Raw genomic sequence first — 22,927 nt, forward strand, 5'->3', positions numbered from 1 at the left:
AAAGAAGATAATTATAATATCGATTATTTGCACAGTTTATTGCTTCTTCTTCTTCTAGATATGATAAGGGTATGAATAATATTTTTCTTACTTAGAATAAAATTTTTATAATAGTTGGTACTTACTGTAACAACAACAACAAAAACAACAGCCTGTAAATTCCCACTGCTGGGCTAAAGGCCTCCTCTCCCTTTTTAAGGAGAAGGTATGGAACATATTCCACCACGCTGTTCCAATGCGGGTTGGTGGAATGTAACAAATATGAATGTTAAAGAAACAAATAATTCTTTGATGTCCGAAAGCGGTATCGCTGCAAAATTCGAACTTTGCTAATGAATTTTATATGAATGGGATATTTAAGGGCTGGTAACGAACATGCGACATGCCTTTAGCAACAAGCCATTGTAAGGCTATTTATTAAATGAACAAATATTTCAATATATTTATTGTGTTTCATTGCTTATTCTTTGTAACAAAGATTTGCCAATACTGACAGCTTGAGAAATCCGTCGATGTAAAAATCCAGACACAAGTGATAAATGTCGATAAAATGTATCAAGCGTCTTATCTGATAGAGATTTGACATTAAAATAATCAAATAAGATTATACCCACACTTATCCACGGTTTCATCTCTTCCATTTTTTTTCATCTCAAGCTTATTATATCGTCGTCGACTAGGTTCATAGTATTTTACAAAATTATATTTTTATAATCTGTATATTCTTAGGTACACAATGAAGTCAGTTAAAATATTTCTAAGAAAAACGACAATTTGTTTTCCGTGCAAAGAGTCGAGTAAAAACTAGTTGAAAACAATTAATTTGCATTAAACAATGGAATGAATTATTCTCTGTGAACAATATTATTCGTTTTATTAGAGGTTATATCAACATTACAGATTTTTAACGTAGATTAAATTTCAAGGCAAACTATGCAACGTCTGTTTCAGAGATTATTAATGACATATTATTTACTTCGTTATTACTTTTTTAAAGCCTTTACTGCTTCTAAAACGAAGATACCATTGTATGACCATTGTTAAAAAATATTTTGTCACATTGTCACAAGAGCCGCCATTTTGAATTAAATGTCAATGCATGTTTCTTTTGTAGATAACATTTATAATTTAAAATGTTTACCTGCTTATTAATAAAAAAATAGAATGAAGATATTACAAACAGGCACAAATAAATCATATTAAAAAAAAATTATTTATACTTAGATGAATTAAATAGCCATGTATTTTTTTAAAATAGAATTGTTTAAATGTTTCAAAGTAGTCTAGCAAATAGCAAGTGTTTTTTATAACTTTAACGATTGCAATCTTTTACGTTTTAATTAAATTTACGTTTTACATCAAAAGCGATGAAAATCCGTATACATGTTTTTATAATATCATTGACACCTATACGTACGATTTTTATAAATAACCATTTATAAAAATCGTACGTATTTACCTCGTCTTTAACTCAGATTGACATTTCGAGAAATATCAAATCAAAAATTAATTTTATTTGACCTTTTTTAAATAACACAGCGTGCAGTTACGATAACTAGTTTATAAAACAGCGCAGTTTCAAGTGTATATTTATACATTACTTGAACGATGACACAAGAAATAATAATAATTATAAACATCCGTCCTCGAACGAACAATACCGACATGTCGATTTTCTGTTTAACCGTTGGTAAAAAATACTGAACATTAACGTTTTTTTTTCTCGTAAGTCGTAATATTACGTCAAGATGGTTGAAGTAATAATTAGTATGTTTCGGAATTGTTTATTGCCGGCTGTAGGGCTGTGCTAACCTGTCTGGTTAGATAGCTGCAGTCAGTAGGAGGACACAAGATCTTGTATTGCTATTTTCCAGTAAACTAAGTGTGAGCCATTGTAATTACATGCACGAAAGGCATCGCTAGAGACCGTGTATGGGGGCTAAAATACGATCTAAGAAACTGTAACGTTTGAATTTAACAAAAAAGTTTTATTTGTAGCCTAAGTTTCTCCTTATTACGTCACAGCTATCTCTATAAAGTATCTTTATAATCGGTCCATCAATTTTAGAGAGCCGCAGTAAACAGACAGACAGACAAAATTTGTAAAAAATGTTATTTTGGTATATGTACCGTGCAAACATATATGCAGTTGGTAAAAAGCGGTTATTTTTAATATTACAAAAAAACGCAACAAACGTACTACGTATATTATATATGTTTTTTTCTTTTGTGGATTAAATACGATTAATTCAATTACTTCAAAATTAAAATTAATAGAAACATATAATAAATATCAATGCATAATATTTGATATTCCTTTCGAAGGATTATCTAATTTGCATTAATGCAGATACATACTTATATTTGTATACTATTGTGTTGTCACCGGCGCCAACTATAGTTCACAATTGAACCACCAATTGGAAGAAGGGAATAAACGCCACTTTTCGACATATTCACTTTTATACACTCTCACATTCTTTAGACGTAGGGCTAAATATTATACATTTAAGGCAGTCTGTCTATCTGCAAGTATGTCGGTGAATAAATCAGGATTGATATTTTCTTAATAATCATTGATGTCCTATAAGTTTATAAGTTGAAAGCAAAGAGTTATGAAGTTTTTTTTATTATCTCCGTTCCAATTTTTTTTTATTTAATCCCTTCTTCCAATTGGTGATTCAATTTTCGTTCCCGGTCCTGTAGAATTGAAATATATTATGTTAAAAATCAGATGAATTAACAAAATTTCCGTGTAGCAACAGTTGTTCGATTACAGAAATTCATTAAGCCCTACTGTAGTAGCTTATTTAATTAACTTTTAACGGATTATTATAATCCATTTCCAATACCTCTTTCCTTTTAATTTTTTATTCATTTTGCTGCTCTTGTCTGTAAGAATATTCATTCGTACATTGGTTTATAGCATTTCAGGATTATACAATTAGTAATTTTCTAATTATGAATAAATTGTTCGTATGTTATAAAGCCTTTGTAAATCGTAATCCTATTAGTCCTACTAATCGTACTAATATTATGAATGTGAAAGTTTGCGTGGGTGTATGTTTGTTTGTTAATCTTTAACGAAAAAGATGATGAACAGATTTTGAAGAAATTTTGCAGTAATATAGATTAAACATCGGAATTACACATAGGCTACAACTTATAGTGATTTTATTTAATTTGTTCATAATGTAAGGATATCAAGTAGCTTGCGAAGTCTGGTCAGGTCGCTAGTAATACATATAAAAATAGGGGGCGTGAGAAACTCGGATAAAACAAAATAGCTTTCACTATACAGGGTTATTGGTAACTCGATGTATATTCCTTAGGAGGTGATAAAGGTGACTATTTGCAATAATTTTAACCCCCATATGCATAATCCATTTTTGAGTTATCACGTTGTTTAGTTTTTCTCTATATTTGTCAAAAATGCTACTTCAAATATTTATTTTAAAAAAAAAGTATCAATTAAGATCTATTTTTTCTTTTGTTTTATAAAGACGATTAAACACTGGATATTTGTCAATATTTAAATAATAATTATCGGTCCTAATCTAAAAATGCGAGACGGAAAACGAATTTATTTCAACATTTTTTTGATTTTTTACCTCATGCAACTTGGCCTGCAGATTATTTTAAAAACATAACCGTTTTCTTAGCTTTCCAAAATTGTATAAAAAGGAGAAAATTATTTCAAATCAATCGAAATAAAATCATCAGAAAGGACGCTGGTGGAAATTCGTATTCGAACATGAACGAATTCGTACTAAAGGTCGCTCTTTAAAATTCTCACAAAATTAACTAAAAATAACAACCAATGGAAGCTGCTATGTATGCCCAACCATCATCACAGATTATTAATTATGGAAAATTTTTCCGATGATCAAGATCAAAGAAATATTTCGTGAAGCCTATGATTAGTATACAAGGAGTATTTACACCAAAAAGTTTACATACGTGTACGCAATCAAAGTTTTTTGAGCCAATACAGTGTAATTTGAAAAAAATATTCCATTGTTGTTATCAAGTAAAGGAAATACCTTATTATGTAAGGTATATCAGGGAATTTTTATATAGACGTTATAGTTGTGTTGCTGTCAATACGAACAAAGTTATTAATAGAATAATCGTTACGCTGGCTACATTAGTTGCTATCTGATGTTTATTTAATCCAACACATTTTTTTTCAACCATATTGAAGGTAGATGAACACTTAGCTGCCTATCATAATAAACAACTGCTTAAATTATGAATACATTTCCCACCATTGAAATGATATAACATTCAAACTGAAATTCAAACATAAAACGTAAAACTCTTTAGGGGTATCATTATTGGCGAGGTGGTTTCTTAATAGGCATATTCATCAAAGCCTTACGTTTAAACAGTCTACGATGTGTGCACAATCTTAAATTAATATTATAAATGTTAATGTGACTCTGTATGTCTTTCGGTTTGTTGATCTTTCACGACCAAACCGCGGAACCGAATTTGCGGAACTTCATACCGATGGGTATGAAGCAAACTTTAACTCCAAGAAAGGACATGATCTACTTGTTTTGCCAACACATGACAACCAACAATCTAAAAAACGTGCGAAGCCGCGGGCGACTACTAATTTTACATATAATATATGTTAAATGAGACAACATCACATACATTACTCTGATCCCAATGTAAGTAGCTGAAGCACTTGTGTTATGGAAATCAGAAGTAACGACGGTACCACAAACACCCAGACCCAAGGCAACATAGAAAACTAATGGTAATCTACATCGACTCGGCCGGGAATCGAACCCGGGACCTCAGAGTGGCGTACCCATGAAAACCGGTGTACACACCACTCGACCATGGAGGTCGTCAAAATTAAATGATTTACATATTATGTAAATCGATTCAAAACATTCTTAAGAAATCACGTGTCGCAGTGCAAGTCTTTTTAAAAGTAACATTAAGTCGAGAAACTTGCCTGAAGTTTCCGCTTAACGCTATCATATTCGCTTTTATATAATTCCACGAACAAAGCTTACAACTTAAAGAAAGCTTTCAATTATTTATTCAATTGAAAATGTAAAGTCAAGTACTAAAGCCCCCGGCTTAGTGAGCCCCTCAGACTAGGAAACAGAATAAATTTGAAAATGTAGTTTTCTTTACAACAACTGCTAAAATTTCCCACGAGTTAATCACCGTAAACGTTTTATGCAATGTACACATATCGATTTCGACATCGACACGTATTATAAATTGAAGTCCCCCCTGCCTGTTGTCAATTGCCGTTCTGTAGGTAACCTCAGAAACTACTGTGATTATATTTACCATACTCCTACTTGCTGTTCCCGCAACCTTGAACGCGTTTGAATTTAACAAAAATTATTATTGTAGCCTAAGATACTCGTTATTATATCAGTTATCTGCCGGTGAAAATCCCGTCAAAATCGGTCCAGCCGTTCCATAGATTAGCCGAAACAAACAGACGGACCGACAGACAAAAATTGTAAGAAAAGTTATTTTGGTATATGTACCGTTTACACATATGCATTGAGTAAAAAGGGGCCATTTCATATGACAAACAGACACTCCAATTTTATTATATGTATAGATTTTTGACCAATATGTCGAATCAAAATAAAAATGAACTTTATAGAAGTAGTCTAGTTGTAGAAGTAGAGTAGTTTACAAGCATTTTTGAATCGCCATTTAACAATTAAGTGAAGATACCGGCATTTCGGAAAGTAGATTCTACCGAGAAGAACAGGTAAGATACTCAGAAGTTACTATTCTTCAACATTTGAAAAAAACATGTCATGTCATGTCATGTCATGTCATATCAGTGTAGTTCAGTAAGATGCTTCACTTCGTGGTCACAATACTCACAATGATAATAACTTACTAGCAAGTTGGGCATTTTTCTGTCCGTATAAAAATGATAAAAAGCTGTATTTAATCTGTGGAAATTAGCGTAGATTATACACAAAAAGTTTTTATATAATATACAATGAACAAAAAGGTCTGCATGTCTATCTGCTGGATACTCGCGAAAACTGAAACTGATTGTTTGTATTTTATAGGCAAAATGTGGACTAACATTAAATCAATTCTGAGTGGATAATAAATCATTTCTGTGAATTTGCAATTGCAGACTAATTATTATTATTGATGTCTATTTATGTTTGACGCTTTGTACTCGATTGTATTATGAACTATTCGAAAACATATTTAATGTAAACATACGGCCAAGTTTTATTACATGCATTGTTAATGATTGACGCTCGTAAATTTGCACGCGTTAAATATTGAAATTATTGAACAGCAAAAAAAAATATATTTTTCATTTTCATTCCTCCCAACGTATCGAATGACTAAAGTAGCTTAAAAAAGTTGTGACCTATTAGTAGACAGTCATTCTCACATTAAAAAAAATGCCATGGACGGTAAATGTGCTACCAACTTTGAGAGTAACGATTCCATGTTCCTGGTGCTTGTAATTCACTGGCTAACACACTTTAAATTCCTTTTGTATTCTTTGATGGCAGTATATTTGAAAATCTTTGGTACCTACTCTGAAGGCCTTATGTCTCGAGTTGAATGTAATTGATTCGTATATTAATGGAAAACAATTATTTTCTGAAAAAAATAAACTTAAGAATATATCCTAATTTGTATTTTTTGCTGTCGTTACTCTTAGTTGTGTCACTCACACTAAGACATTTTGTAAGCACGAGGGTCACTCACTCATATAATAATGCACGCCGATACTAATTTAACTTGGAGTGGCGCGTATTTGTGAGTGAATTGATCTATAATTATTAAACGACAAAAACAACTTGACAATCTGCCTGCTCATAATGTCATATCATATATCCCACTATTAAGTGTCAACTTTATTAATTTCAAGTATGCGTTACCCTAATTACAATAACCGATTACAATTATTAACAACGACATACCAATTAAATATTTTACCGGAAACAAACAATTGTATTCTTTATAAAGTTTGGTAAAAACTAGGATTTACTTACAATGAATTCCTTCTTCGAAGAGAAACCAGTGTATCCGAATCAAAAATATTTAAAGGCAAATGCACAAGATACTTTTAAACTCCATCATAACTTCAAATTCTAGCTTACCAAATGAAAAGTCCGTTATGATTAGCAATTGGTATTTACCAATTTCCAATAGGATTGTTCTTAGCGAATGACCAATTAGAATTAAAGGCCATATTTTTGAGTTTCTTGGACAAAAATAAACTATTAATATTATATTCAAACAATTAATGAGAATAAAGTAATGACTTGCTGACAAAATATACTTGGGTTTTCAAGTATCGTTTCTTAACTACATCATAATATTCACAATCATATTGTGGAACTCCACATCAAACTGGCTTGACACACATTTATACATAAGCCTTAAAAATATAATGTGTCTAACCGTACCAAGATAATACTATTATTTTCATAAGTAACGTTCCATCGTGCATAAGATTCTAGTTAAAATAATTACCGATCATTATAGCGCATTTTATTACCTTTATTCAGCCGTATGTAGGTACTGAAGCGAATGTTACCACGTCAGACGATAAGGGGCTTTTAGAAAGGATTCGATACGGTATTACGTTTAAACAAACATAACATTTATGTCACATGCAATAAGATTTATAATTAAATAAAAATATGTATTTATTAAAATGACTGATTACACCGAGGCGATCGCTACATATTGACTAGTTTTTGCACAGAACACGTCGGACCCGTCTTTTATTTATTGATTACGACATCATGAAAAAAGAACAATGGTTGCGCGTACGTGACTCTTATTCTGGTCATCGCTTCAACTGCTATGTATAGTTAAAATAATAGCGATATAAAAACTATTTAATATAATGTTCATGTATACTCGAGCAAAATTACTTTACGTGTGTGTATCACACGAAAATTTAATTTAAAAACACGAAAAAATATCACGTACTCATATGGAAATGCAATAAATCAATTAACGTAATAGAAAATGATGGTAGGTAATTAAAAACCCCCATATCTAGTGGAATTATGCGTTCTCAATGATTTCTATCGATAAAAGAGAGGGCAGTGAGTGCTGCCCTTTACACTTTTTCAAAACTTGATTTTACTCTAATTGACTATGTGCAATGCTTTGTACTTTACTGAACTGAGGTACGCCGCGGGGTAAATTATATTACCAACGTATATTTATAGTGCATTAGAATAAAATAACTTTTCACACAAACCACAAAACTAAATAAGTGGTTTCGTAAAGTTTATAATTCTAGGAATACTTGTGACATCGAACGTTTGTGATGTTTTTTCCGAACACCGTTGGATCTAAAGTTAATAGAGTTCCTTGCGATAACCAGACCTGTATCTGAGCTGTTTGTAGTCACAAAGGGGTTGTCTATTCATCTCATACTTTCCAGGAAATCTAACCTTGTCTATGGTAAGTTTCCTGTTGCGCGGAACGGTTCAAACAGCTGAAGAACTCGGAGTTTTACTCTTTGTCTTCAGTTTGTAAGGTTAAGACTTCAAGGCAGGACAAACATTCAATTTTACATTCACACCGATTGCATTACCGAATGAAAATTCCAAGTCTTTAATTTTTTACTATATTAAAACACAACAAAAGTTGCCAGTGACAAAATTGCATTTAATAGCATTCCGTATTGTTGACGATTTTCTGAAAAGTTTGAAACGCGTTAAATGCTTTTATAAAGATCCTTTTTTGTTCTTTGTGGTTAATGATTAAATACAATTCGACAATACGTTTAAAATATTGCGAAATTATTTTAAAAAGCCGTGTCCATTCAGAAATAAATACAAAGAGCGTTCTGCGTTGTACAGTGTACACGCTGTTTATAGAGTGGCTGGTTGTCGATTCGATACACTTCATGATCTCACGCCGCGTGGCTGATTCTAAGGTTTTCCTCAAGCCGTTTGTTATGAACAAAATGTATTGAGACTTTTCACGTTACATAAACTATACTTCAGCTATTGTTTGAACGTTGGCGTGAAAATATGTTACTACTGAAAATTTCTACGGCTTATGTACAGAGATTATTGATGATAGTCAGTTAATGTTATCAAATGTTCTCCTTCGGGAAACAGCTTGGTTATGTACTATGAGGTTTATGAGTCTGCCCGATCTAGAATATTCTGAATTCTAATCCCGGGTACACCCATAATAAGGTTTTGAGGTTATCTGTCAAGAAATGCTACATGAGGGAATCTATTTCCAGAGTGCGCATGCTCAGTTTTTTACATGTGTTGATCAGTTGCTTTCGCTGAGAATAGTCATGCTGGAGGAATCGGTTTGGTAAATCAACAAAATTACCGATTTATGGTACGTAGTGCGAGAATCGAAAAAGAAGCGGCTACAAGACTGCATTCAACAGAAATAATCATATTTTTATGAATTCCTTTTTATTGAAAATAAACTAACGAAAACCATTTGATCCTTCTTCAAGAATAACATTATTTTCCTAGAACAAACTATGGTTTTAGAAGAAACATTACTTTATCTTTATAATTCATGTGTTTGGGCTGTTTTAATATGCCGATGTCTTGGGACAAACCTCGAGGTAACTTTATACGAACGATTTCTCGATGACCGCGTTTACTACCAGGTAGGTATCGTTTTGACCGTGATAGGCGATGTCTTAACTAATTCCCATAGGGTGACGATTAGTTATGCATGTCATGTTCTAGTTGTAGGTCAATCCGGTTAGCTGTCAGATTCAGAGGTGGTTATATTGTATATTAATTTTTGTATCCAACTAATCGTGTTACCTGGAAATATAGACCTTGATCCTTTCTTGTCTTGATGTTTTAATTATGAAGGATAATCATATTTTATATGTAGTATTAAACATAATAGCTTGTAAATAATCATAATGGGCCAGTGGTTAGAACACGCGCATCTTAACTGATGATTGCGAGTTCAAAGCACTGAATTTTCATGTGCGTAATTTGAGTTTAAAATTCATCTCAAGCGCATCAGTGAAGGGAAGCATCGTGAGGATAACTGCACAAGTCAAATTCCATCACATGTGAATCCATCAACCACCATTGAATAACGTGACGGAGTAGGCTCCTAACCTTCTCCTCAAAAGGGAGAAGAGGCCTTTGACCAGTAGCGGTAAATTTACATGTTGTTATATTACTTAACTTTTATACATAATTATATGTATTTAGTATGCAAGTCTATTATAGCACTACTTGAAGTTTTTCTTTGACAGGATAACAAAAAAATACTTCTAATCATTTTTCCATACTATTTTAGTGTAGTGTAATTATGAATGTTATGAGATAAATAACAACAGGCAAAGTTCAATAGGCTATTACATGGACTTAATTTTCATACAATGACGAAATGACTTCGTGTACAAATATACCCTTTTAAATAAAACTAGTTAAAACGGATTTGAATCGCGTATATTAATTATTTTTGGCATCCCGACGTTTCGAGCACTTTACAGCGTTCGTGGTCACGGGTAGACTCTACCAGTCTATTTTAATTTCGATTGCGATTCAAATCCGTTATAACTAGTTTTATTTAAATGTGTAATAATCGCAAAAATTAAAGACAACATTAAATATACCCTTATTTATAGATACTTGTCAGTACTGATTGTTAAATGGCGGAAGTCAATATGCAGTTGACCAATGACTTTGTAAATCTATATTTATTCCAATGACTTATTAGTAATTTAATACTTATTGTATATAACTATACTATATAGTCGAGACTGCCTAGTGGTTGGAACGCGTACATCTTAACCGATGATTGTGGGTTCAAACCCATGCAAGCAACACTGAATATTCATGTTCTTAATTTGTGTTTATCTCGTGCTCGGAGGTGAAGGAAAACATCGTGAGGGAACCTGCATGTGTCTAATTTCATAGAAATCCTGCCACATGTGTGTCCACCAATCCGCATTGGAACAGCATGGTTGGAATATGTTCCAAACGTTCTCCTCAAAGGGAGAGAGGGACTTAGCCCAGCAGTGGGTAATTAACAGGCTGCTGTTGTTGTTTGTTGATGCGCATACAACTATATAAGTCATGTTATAACACAAAACATATATTTTTAATTACTTTCAAATAAATAAGTGGAATATAAATCGTTTCGAACATATCTTTGTTTATCTTTATTCCAAACTCGATTTAAACATACTATAATGTTTAGATATCATATTTTCATAGTGTTTTAACAGGTGTACTTTACAAAAACAAGGTTATTTATACACGAGCATTATTAGGTAGTATCTTTGCATGTATGAAAAAAAATACGTAAATTTTATTTAAAAAAAAATTATATAATATTTTTTTGAACTGGTAACATTATAATTTAAAATAATAAACACCTTTGACATTGACACGACTTTGATTTAAAACGATAACACAACAATATCTATAACTACATGAATATAAACGAAATGACTATTAATAAATGCTTGCGTTACAGTCAGCGAATGCATTTTTTCTTCAATAGTCTAGTACCTATTACGTAAAAATATAATTGTCAATTATGAATGTTCTACGATGATAGAGAAGTAAATGGTTATAGTATTGTGATTTATTCGCGACAACAATGTTACATAAGACGATGCATTACGTCGCAATTGCTGAATATTACAAGCACGCAAATAAAACTATCGACACGTTTTTGCACCGAACTTGTTAAATTCAAAACAACAAAAACACTGAATACGAAATAGTTGATAGTGTTTCACGAAATACTTTTTGAATTGGTTACACAATAAATTAGTTTTGTCCCTTTCAGATATATGACGTTACAAAGTTTAAAACAAAATTCCAAAAAAATTCGGAATCAGTTATTACTTTGATTTGAATTAAACTATTGACTCAGTTAATTCATTTTTGTAAGGAGTATTTTTGGTTCCACTTATTCTTCTAGTTGTTCGAGATAGATAAAATGTATAATTTAACGAGCACGTCAGGGTAGGACATGCAGTCAAGATATATTCTACCGCCCAAGGTGGGTCCATTTACGTTTAAATGTTTTAATGAAAGGGGTGATCAATATCAAGGGGCCCGTCTGTCTGTATACAGAATATAAAAAAAAATATTGAAATTTGAAATTCTTATAAACCTGCTTCGTTTCGTCTACATGCCGAAAATGTAGTTTATCTATTAAAAAAATCCGAAACACTTTGATGAAGTCTTCAGAAAATATTTAAAAAAATATATACACTAGTAGGTTGAAACCATTAAAGATAAATTTATTAAGAATAAAAAAAAAAACAAAGAAATAATTTTCAAACTCATATTATTACAACAAAAAAATAAAGGTTACATTGCGTTTTCTGAATTTCAATTCCATGAGAATTTTAAAGGGTGTGTCCGAATAAATCGTACATACGATTACAATACGAATCAACCATTCTATTGACTCTCCAAATGTGGGCAAGTTTTGAATAAAGATTTTATCTATTTTGAGGAAGTTAAATAAGTAGTTACAAAGTTACCATCGCTTACTTTTTATTCAATGCCAACATTGTTTCGGAAGTTCTTATTTTATCCTTTCCTGTTAATTATAAGTGAATTAAGAAGCACTCATTAGATGAACGCCTAAGTATGCGTTTTAGGCGTTGCTCGTCAGGTGTTAATGATACGAAAATACTATCCTTCCTTGGGGTCCAATATCCCAAAATTGATGATTTGTTAAAGCATAACAGACGAACTGACAAAGTCTATTTCGCGTTGACAATATTAGTAAAGATTACTCTGAGTTGAATTGAGTGTCTAATCATGCAACATCAAAACTAATCATTCAAACGGGTCCACTCGCCATTATAATAATAAATAATAAATATAATAAATATGAGACAACATCACATACATTACTCTGATCCCAAAGTAAGTAGCTAAAGCACTTGTGTTATGGAAAATCAGAAGTAACGACGGTACCACAAACACCCAAACTCAAGACAACATAGAAAATTAATGATAATCTACATTGACTCGGCCGGGAATCGAACCCAGGACCTCGGAGTGGCGTACCCATGAAAACCGGTGTACACACCACTCGACCACGGATGTCGTCAATTTATGTATGCGACCATGCGACATTACAATATGTACTTATCGAAACAATGATATGCGAAAGTAGAATTTCACTTGTCGTTTAAAAATAATAAACGTATCACACGAAAACTACGCTCTACCTTGCTTATTTATAACCAACGATCTAAATGTAGCCATCTATAAGCGGCTCTCTGCCAATTAATAACTTAAAAAACCCTATTAAAAACTCTTTTAGAATCTACAAATTATTAAATTATTAAATTATTAAATTAGGACCGAGGTTAACTTACAATTTTATAAGGCTTAAATCCAAATCCAATCCAAAACAAAGGTATTTCGATTTTTCATAGTAACTTTTAATGCATAAACTAAAGCAAAAGTAGAGTTTTTAGTTCAGTTAATAGAGTTATTGACAGTTAGCCGACCGCTCACTCCAACCAACAACGGTCTCTCCTTTATAGATGAAACTAGCTAATTATTGACGAGGCTTTGTTCATAATATTCTAAATAGAAAACAAATAAGTGATTTCCCCGAAATGATATCCATGTTTACATTTTGATTTGCTATATATTTAAGGCTGGCGTTTCTTGAGTAAATAAATAAATATTGAGTGACGTTTACTTTGGTTGCAGGACGAAACAGGACGCCTGATGAGGAGGAATATCGTCAGATATGCAATCCTGGCCTACGTGATCACCTTGCAGAGAGTATCGCTCAGGGTTAAAAGACGATTTCCCACGTGGCAACACGTCGTCGACTCAGGTGAGATCGAATAATTAATATCGCGATTTTAATTAGCCTCATACAAATATGTAATTGTATTTATAAAACTTTGTCGAATGTCAGGAATGTCAGTTATTAAAACTGTAGATATACGTGTTTGCCTCTTGTTGGATGTTTTTAATTTCAATGAAATTAACTAAATTAAGGCTTTTTTACAAGAAGACCATCTTTATTTTGTATTATTTATAAGTGTCGTAATATTACAATCTGTTAAATATATTTAACTCAATTAATTTTAGAAGTATAATTACACGGATCCATTAAAGAATCACGATACCATCTTTCCCTTTCAGGCTTGATGCTTGAGAGCGAGAGGAAGGTATTCGAGAAAATGGACGGCAAGAGTCCGATGTCAAAATACTGGATGCCCTTGGTTTGGGCGACGAACATCATCAACAGAGCGCGGAAGGAAGGGCTTATAACAAGCGACCACATAGTACAGACGTTGTTGGTCGAGCTCTCTGACATAAGGAGACGATTGGGAGCTCTTATCGGGTACGACACGGTGTGCGTACCTCTCGTCTATACACAGGCTAGTAAATGTTGCTTGCTGTATCCGAATCATAACGACCAGTCTATATTATCGCAGATTATAACACATTAATGAACTCCTACTTGGAGGCCTCTTCTCCTCTCAGCTCAGCTTATATATTTCTATCCTCAACTCAAATCCACTAGAGCTTTGGTAACACAAGTGGCTGGATTCACACCAGTTGCCTCACGATGTTTTGCTTCACCGGTGATACAGACATTAACTATAAATACAAATCACCGAAGGGATTGAAAAAACGCTTCAACACCAAATAGCATTTTTCCTGAAACCTAACCTAACCAAAACCTATCCAAATTTAAGCCAGTGATCATTGATTAGACAGTACTTAATGATAATTATATATTTGATAGGCCGATCTGCAAGTTCGTATCCGTACATATAACCCATCCAAGTTCGATCGTCAAAAATATTACTTATTGATGTATCTTGTGTATACTGAGCCAGTGTACTTGAGGGCACAAGGAACCGTCTTAGTTAGACCATCCCAAACGCTGGTAGCTCATTGACAATATAAAGAATGATTAATATATCTTAAAGAACAATTGGTGACTAAAATCGAGCGTAAAAAAAACCTTGCTTTGAAGTTGAAATAGAAACTTTAAAATAATCCAAAGATGTGTAAAACGTTATAGAAATAATAATGAAGCAGAAACTTAACATAGGTTACCAAATATATTATAAAAGTTTTCATTATACATACATATATGTACATTGCATTGCAAGCTACACGTATTTAAATAAAACTAATTATAACGGATGAATCGCGTATATTAATTATTTTTAAACATCCCGACGTTTCGAGCACTTTACAGTGTTCGTGGTCACGGGTAGACTGACACCACGAACACTGTAAAGTGCTCGAAACGTCGGGATGTTTAAAAATAATTAATATACGCGATTCATCCGTTATAATTAGTTTTATTTAAATGTGTAATAATCGCGAAAATTTAAGACAACATTAAGCTACACGTAATCATAAACTACTGAATACAAAGAATTGATTTCCGCTCCTAACTAATTGAGTAATTTTATTCGTATATTTATTGGATGTATTTGTTATGTCCTTATTTTAATATAACACACGAAAAACATTCAACCCAGAAACAGCAACTGAAATAACCTTGTAAATATTTATTATCTTTTGTGTTATTTATTGTTAGATATAATAAATCATTATTAAAAATAATATTTGAAAACAACTATTAACAGTGACATAGATAAGAGAGATATTATTAGTTTTATCGATCGAGATCGCCGTATTAATAATCGTTTAGAACACTAAACGATTCTCCGCAAACCATCCACGTGATATATGCCTATTGTATTAGTGTGTGTTTGCACACACACTACCTTACAATCGCTGATAGACCAAACCCATATGCCTGGAGAAACTCAGGCGCAGGAACAACAGCTTTCCATCCAATCATAAGTACTAGATCGACTAAGCTATTACACGTGAAACGAATTAAATATATAAAAAAATATTGGACAAGTATCTATTAATTTAATAAGTATAAAAATAAGTGAACTAGCATCCGTACCTACTATTTCGTTGCTCATAACTTCACACCTGATTGTGAAATGTCATTTTACCGTCGATTTAAGTCAATATTTAAGTCATTTTTATATCGAAACATATTTCCTATATTTCTAAGGCCGAAGGTTAATAGGAATATATTATATAGATACAATAACTAAGTAATATTACGACAATGAGTAATAATCGGAAAAATCATCAAGTATTCATATTACTTCCCACTTATTTGCTATCACGTGGCCATTCATGACAATAGTGTGACCATATTCGATTTGTTTATTAAGACATTTTCGTTACCCATGCGTGTGATTAGAGAAAAAAAATGGGTCTTTTATCATATGAATATACTTATAGTATATACTTACTAATTCTTACTTTAAATAATATTCATATTTTACGGACCCTTAAAACAGCTGCATGATATTTTTATGAATAGGAAGATACATGATCCAATGAACCTTATACGTAAATATAGGTATATAAGACCTCCTGATTTAAAATCATATCAGTAATTACCTACTCTATATTCTACCATATTCTTAATTTAAAATAAACCTAATATCGTGATAGAGAAATATTCAAATTTTTACTAACAAAAAATTGAAAATAAATAAATCAACCCAAAGATAGTGAAGTCTGTCATTTATAGAAAACATTGATTTCCTTGTTATTTCATTATTGTTACGACTAAGATTTATCCTTAAATGTTGATTGAGGTAATATTTATATTGTAAATATGACGTATTAAAGTTAGGGTAACTTCATAAAACAAAATATAATATGGAAATCCTTACAATAATTTGCAGTACTCTCCTATAGCTGCGTACTATATTATATGTATATGCATAGTATGTACCTATGCTATTTACAATATAGAACACTTTTATGTAGTTGAAGACACTCTCGCAGAATTTTTTATTTAAATTCCTGTTTTTATAATAAAATCGTGATGAAGTTAAAGTTTTATTCTACGCTAATGAAAAACCAGATTTTTCTTGTTATCACATTACTATTCATGGAGTATATTTAAATGTTTATTTTTTCTTCATTTCGTGTTTTTAGAATAGCCGATTGAGCATTGTATATCATTCGATAATAACATTTAAAAACCTAACCTTGTAATTTACAACAAAGTTCGTTGCGCAGAATCAGGTTTTTTTTTACAATACCATAGTAATGATAGCCTCCATAGAGTATAGGTTTTTTTTCAATCAAGATCTTAATAGCTTTTACGAGTTGTAAATTATTAGCTACAAAGTTCAATTCTAGTTATTACGTTCATAATAATCATTGTATAAATAAAGACATACATTCGTGGCAGACATGTCGATATCTTTTTTTATTTGCCTAGGTTTTTAAGAGCAGAATAGACATTGCCTGTGTGTAAAGTATAATCAAACTTATAACTAATATGAATTATGATTGGCTTCTGAAAAATATGTCAATTAGTGGCCTAATTCGAAAGTAATTTGGGGTTACAAATATTACTTGTTCTGTACATCAGAAAACCAAGAGGAATTCGTGCAGCTGACGATGATTATTTACGTAGACATCTTTTTGTATCCATACTGTACTTCACGTTGTATGCTAATCAATATGGGCAACTCAAAATAAACTTTATTCAAATGGCTTTTTACGAGTCGAGATGGCCCAGTGGTTAGAACGCGTGCATCTTAACCGATGAATGCGGGTTCAAACCCAGGCAAGCACCGCTGATTCATGTGCTTAATTTGTCTTTATAATTCATCTCGTGCTCAGCGGTGAAGGAAAACATCGTGAGGAAACCTGCATGTGACAAATTTCATAGAAATTCTGCCACATGTGCATTCTACCAACCCGCATTGGAACAGCGTGGTGGAATATGAATATGTAACCTTCTTCTCAAAGGGAGAGGAGGCCTTTAGCACAGCAGTGGGAATTTACAGGCTGTTGTTGTTGTTGTTGTTGTTGTTGTTGAAATGGCTTTTACAAGCACTTTTGAATTGTAATTTTACAATTAAGTGAAGCTACCACCAGTTCGGAAAGTAGATTCTACCGAGAAGAATCGCAAGAAACTTACTTTACTCTTTTTCAACATTTAAAAAACACAAAGTCACGTTAGTTAATAGAATTATTTAAATTAATGATCCTGCTTGGAAGTCAACAGCTTCTCCACGCTTCTAAAAACTGTTAGATTTTGCAAAATAACTCGGAATACCCAAGTTTGGCTGCAGGAAGTATATGTCCGTACCTCCGAAAACACGCAAAGTCGTTGGTCCTGAGCTTGAGCACTTTCCTAACGGACCAAATTTGCCATCAAAGACTTACGTGTACTGACAGAAATGATCATTTTTAAAAGAATCAACAGCATTTGAATTCTAATGTTTTAATTGTATTTAAGTACAAATTTAATTTAATAAAAAAAATACAATTTTAAAAAGAGGTATTACTGGACTTGTTAAGAGTTTTTAAACGCGACTTTGCTTAATTTAATTAAGTATAAAATCTATACTAATATTATATTATAATGTGAAAGTAACTCAGTAACCACTGAACCGAATTTGATGACATTTGGTACGAAGCAAACTTGATCGTAGGCGTATTGACGTAGGGTACTTTTTTGTCTAACACAATATGACAACCAATCCCGAAAACGCGACTGGAGACGCGGGCATCAACTAGTGATATAAAAAATATTAAAATGCACGCTGTGTTGTACCGATTAAAATTAAAAAAATAGCAACACAGGTAAACGTGATCTGAGATCTTATGCGACTTATAAGATTAATAACACAAACCGAGTTTTACAATGAATAGGAAAACCAGTATTCGCGCAATAAACCACTACGTGAGAATCGCCTCTGCGGTAATCGTTATATGTTTTGTGATAAGGAGGAAAACTCTGTATATAAATAGATAAAGACGTATGTATGTATGCAACCTCTGTTGTATGAGTTATTTGAATAAGGCGACCGTTGTGTCTTATTTATAGTCAATCATCATACGTAGAATTCGCTGACATATGAAATTTTTGTTTAGAATTTATTAAAAAAACATATACTTACTAACAATTGTTGCCCGGTTATTAGCTTGCGTTTTGGGTTTTAGGGGTTGTCTTGGGGTTCCAGATAACTCCAACTTATTGGGTTCTATAGTTTGTGCATGACATCGTCGAAAACAGATTTACAGAGTTACTTTCACATTTATAAATTTTATAATATTAGTATAATCGTAACAGCAGAATTCCATGTTGCTTTTTGAAAACAACATATGCTCATTGATCTTACTGTCATTATTTGTCATATTTCTCATAATCACATATAAACACTTATATTTGTATCATATATAAAGAATAGCTTAGTTGTAATGTATATAATTTATTTTATGAAATTTTAGATTTAGTGCAAATGTCATTGCGTAATTTTATAAACAGCGTGTTGAGTTAGTCTGTGTGTGTGCAAAAATTAATCATATGTATTTGATTTAAATTTTAGAATGCGTTCCATTTCTCTTGGCTTCTTTTTTTTAACATAAGAACACTACCGAACAACTAAATCTAGAAGAGACATGAGATGTCATGATCTATGAGACATCTAGAAGAGACATTAACTATAAACATCGACCGTCTTTATCTTTATAAGAATATTCAAGACCGAGTACGATGAAATTTTACTTAAATATTTTGCATTTCTTTCTTTTTTATATTTATAATAAAACATGACACGCAGAATAATTAGCAATCAAGTGATTATTCAGTGTTGCCTTGACATAAAAACTGCATTTTGTCATATATTTTTTTGCATATCATCAATTCGTGGTTTTCCTCTCAGAGTTTAGGCATGCTTGGACCAATTGTCTGATTAATTACATTGTTGTAATATTAACAAGTCATCGAGTCGTTACGACCTAAAGTTTCTGCCTAATGTAACTTCACTGAGCTGCGTTTTCTTGTTAGATATAATTTGTAGCATATTTTTATTATTAAATATTGACTGTTTTATTTTCATCCGTTCAAGACTTAATTTCAAACGTTTTTATTTAGTCACTTTCATATAAACTACTTTGACGTTAGGAATAGATACAGATAACATTAAAAATAAACTTTTCTCTTTGAAAAAAAGTGTTCATATGTTTCGGGGTTTAAACGCCGTATCAAACTAAATAAAATTACTGGCTTTGGCCTGTCAATAAAACCTCAGTAGTAGTAGTAGTAGCCTGAAATTGAAAGTGTTTACACTCGAACGCCTTACGTTACGCCTCGAAAAGCATGCCAATCCGCTGATCGCGGCCTATCCGTACCCGTATCTATGGTAGTGAGTAAACTCGTGCACCATATTATCTCTTAGTAATTTGACTATTGTACCTCAACATAATATGCTAGATATTATTGTTCTTAGTAAACTTGTAACATGTTTAATGTCCGCGTAGACATAGATACTTTATTAAATTAAACGTATCAAGGAATCCTCAGTGATTGAGAAATCATATAGCTGACTTTGAGCCGCTATCGTTTACTCATCTTTTGACATATCGAACTTTTTTCTTTGGAAAATGCGTAACTGAAATACTTCAGTTTCTCTATTAGTAGAATAATATTTGCTAAGGTAATCAGTATGATCTTAAATGTGACTTATGAAGGCTGTATACTTTTGCTATGTGTAAATTGGGTTTATTTGACAAGAACTCCTTACAGGTGGTGACTCTTGCTCTATACACGTACTTCGTAGCAGCTCTGATGGGAAGACAGCTCGTACCACCAGCACCAGGCAGTACGTCTAAATACGAACCTGATGTGTACTTCCCCCTCTTTACTGCCTTACAGGTACGTAGCGAGACCTCCAAAATTGGGAAAAATATAGACAGTTTAAAAAAAAAGTGTACGAAATTGGATATTATAGTGTTGCTAGTAATTTTGTTTTAATCAAATGTTACCATGAAGTATTTTATCTGTATTTCAGTTTTGTTTTTACGTGGGCTGGCTGAAAGTAGCCGAGGTTCTTATCAATCCTTTCGGTGAAGACGACGACGATATCGAACTTAACTGGCTCATAGACAGACATATAAAGGTAAATATTAATCATTTTAAAACCTATCTAATAGTAATGACACTAAAAGTAAAATGTAACAGTAAATCCTTATACCTGGTGCTAATATTTCGATATTTTCGTAATATAATTGTTATATTATCATGTAAATTTGTAATGATTTTTTTAATATTAAATACAGAGGTAGTTATTATAGAGTAACTTATTTATAACCAAATTATCAATATCATATAATATCTCACCGCAGAACACGAGTGTGAAATCTCAGAATAGGATATGCGACATTGACTGTAATCATTATAAGAAGTCAGTGGTCAGCATTTCACGAATGAGATACGAAGTGAATTCTTACAGAATCGCAGTCCTCTTCGAAAATATCCTGGCCTATTAAGAAAGCGCTAAAGAATCGAAACGAAATATATATATGACCCGACCATTTTGTTTATGTAAATAATCGTCCTTAGATAACATAAATAAAAATATTCATTTCTTTTTAATTTTATTTCAGGCGGCGTACATGATAGTCGATGAAATGCACGAAGAGCATCCTGAACTGCTAAAAGACCAATACTGGGAAGAGGTGGTCCCCAAAGACTTGCCGTACACCGTGGCCTCCGAACACTATCGACGTCACGAGCCCCCTTGCTCCGCAGACCATTACAAAGTGAAAGCGGAGGATGCCGTTTATGCTAATGTACAAGCTCCGAGGAAAAGTCATGATGAAACCTACGCCGATTACGTCAGTAATTAAAATATTAATAACGCGCGTGAACCGATTACCGAATACATCGATGTTTTTAAAAATAGTAAATGTTTGTTCAGCCGCTTACAATACTTATTTTTCATCAGAAGAGTCAATAAAGAAGAATTAGTTCCCCTCTATATGTTTTGAAAAATAAGGGCCATGACCGCCTGTAAATTCCATTAAATTACTTAATAAGCATCTCCAATAGCGCTTTTGTATGCGTTTTTTTTAATCATGATACCAATAACTTTGTTAATAATTCCATCCATTTATGATTTGTTTGACCAAGCTAAAATCGTATACGTAGTCGTAAATGCATTAATTGTTATTATGTTATTTTATAAAAAAAAATCATTTATTTTAGGAAAGCGTGGATACACCATTGGTAGAGCGACGTAAAAATTGGTTTCAAAGACAAATCTCAAGAATGGGCTCAGTGCGGTCAGCTTCTACAGCGTATTCGTCAGGTGGACTGTTTGGAAGAAATCGTCATAATTCTGTTGTGTACTCGAGCCCGGAGGCAGGCCAACCAGTAGGTGTACCACAGCAACACCATAAAATGTCGCTCTATGAAAGGCTGGTTGGCAGAAAGTCTGGCAGAGGACAACATCGCCAAAACTCCAAACATGGTGATCAAAGCTTTCTTATTTTAAAATTTTAATTATAAATTAGTCAAGTTAATCAGTAGTGATAGAATATTCGTTTCTAAATTGAATCATATATCTACCTATTACATATAATTATTTACAAATGTTTCTTCATTATAAAATACTATTACTCATTACCTAAGTAACAATTCAATATCATCAAAAGAATCGCATATAAAATTAAAAGTGGTTTTGAAAAGGAAAATAATATGAATTTCAATCAATTAAAGTATTGTAAAAAATATTGTATTCTCGTGTAGAATTGTTAATCTTCAGGGATTATCCTGAGGGCTTGAAATGCAATGCGAAATAACAGATTAAAAACACAATGTAAAACATTCTACGAAGTCAACAAAGTCACTTAATTAATTAGATTATACAACAGCAGATCTCTTTTTTACGTTTTCTTTATATGTAATTTTATTTTAAATCAAATATCGATTGTATAATATGTATGCATCATAATATAACTATGCACTACCTTCTTTACAAAATATGCTGTCCTCATCTGTTGGGTTGCCTGTAAGAGATCGCTTTTAGTGATAAGGCCGCCCTTGCCTTCAATTCTCTGTAATT

General features: G+C 32.4%; 1 protein-coding gene across 2 annotated transcripts in view; it reads left to right on the forward strand.

Annotated features, from left to right (window-relative positions):
* The window catches only part of LOC124543013 (bestrophin-4), an 81,131-nt gene that overhangs the window by 56,422 nt on the left and 1,782 nt on the right, over positions 1-22,927 (forward strand). For both annotated transcript variants that reach the window (XM_047121006.1, XM_047121007.1), the window contains 6 exons: positions 13,695-13,824; positions 14,139-14,377; positions 20,608-20,736; positions 20,873-20,980; positions 21,468-21,698; positions 22,069-22,333. In XM_047121006.1, coding sequence (XP_046976962.1) covers positions 13,695-13,824; positions 14,139-14,377; positions 20,608-20,736; positions 20,873-20,980; positions 21,468-21,698; positions 22,069-22,333 — 1,102 coding nt within the window. The remainder of the gene's footprint in view (positions 1-13,694; positions 13,825-14,138; positions 14,378-20,607; positions 20,737-20,872; positions 20,981-21,467; positions 21,699-22,068; positions 22,334-22,927) is intronic.

Source organism: Vanessa cardui, chromosome Z, assembly GCF_905220365.1.
Source record: "Vanessa cardui chromosome Z, ilVanCard2.1, whole genome shotgun sequence".
Taxonomy (NCBI): Eukaryota; Metazoa; Arthropoda; class Insecta; order Lepidoptera; family Nymphalidae; genus Vanessa; species Vanessa cardui.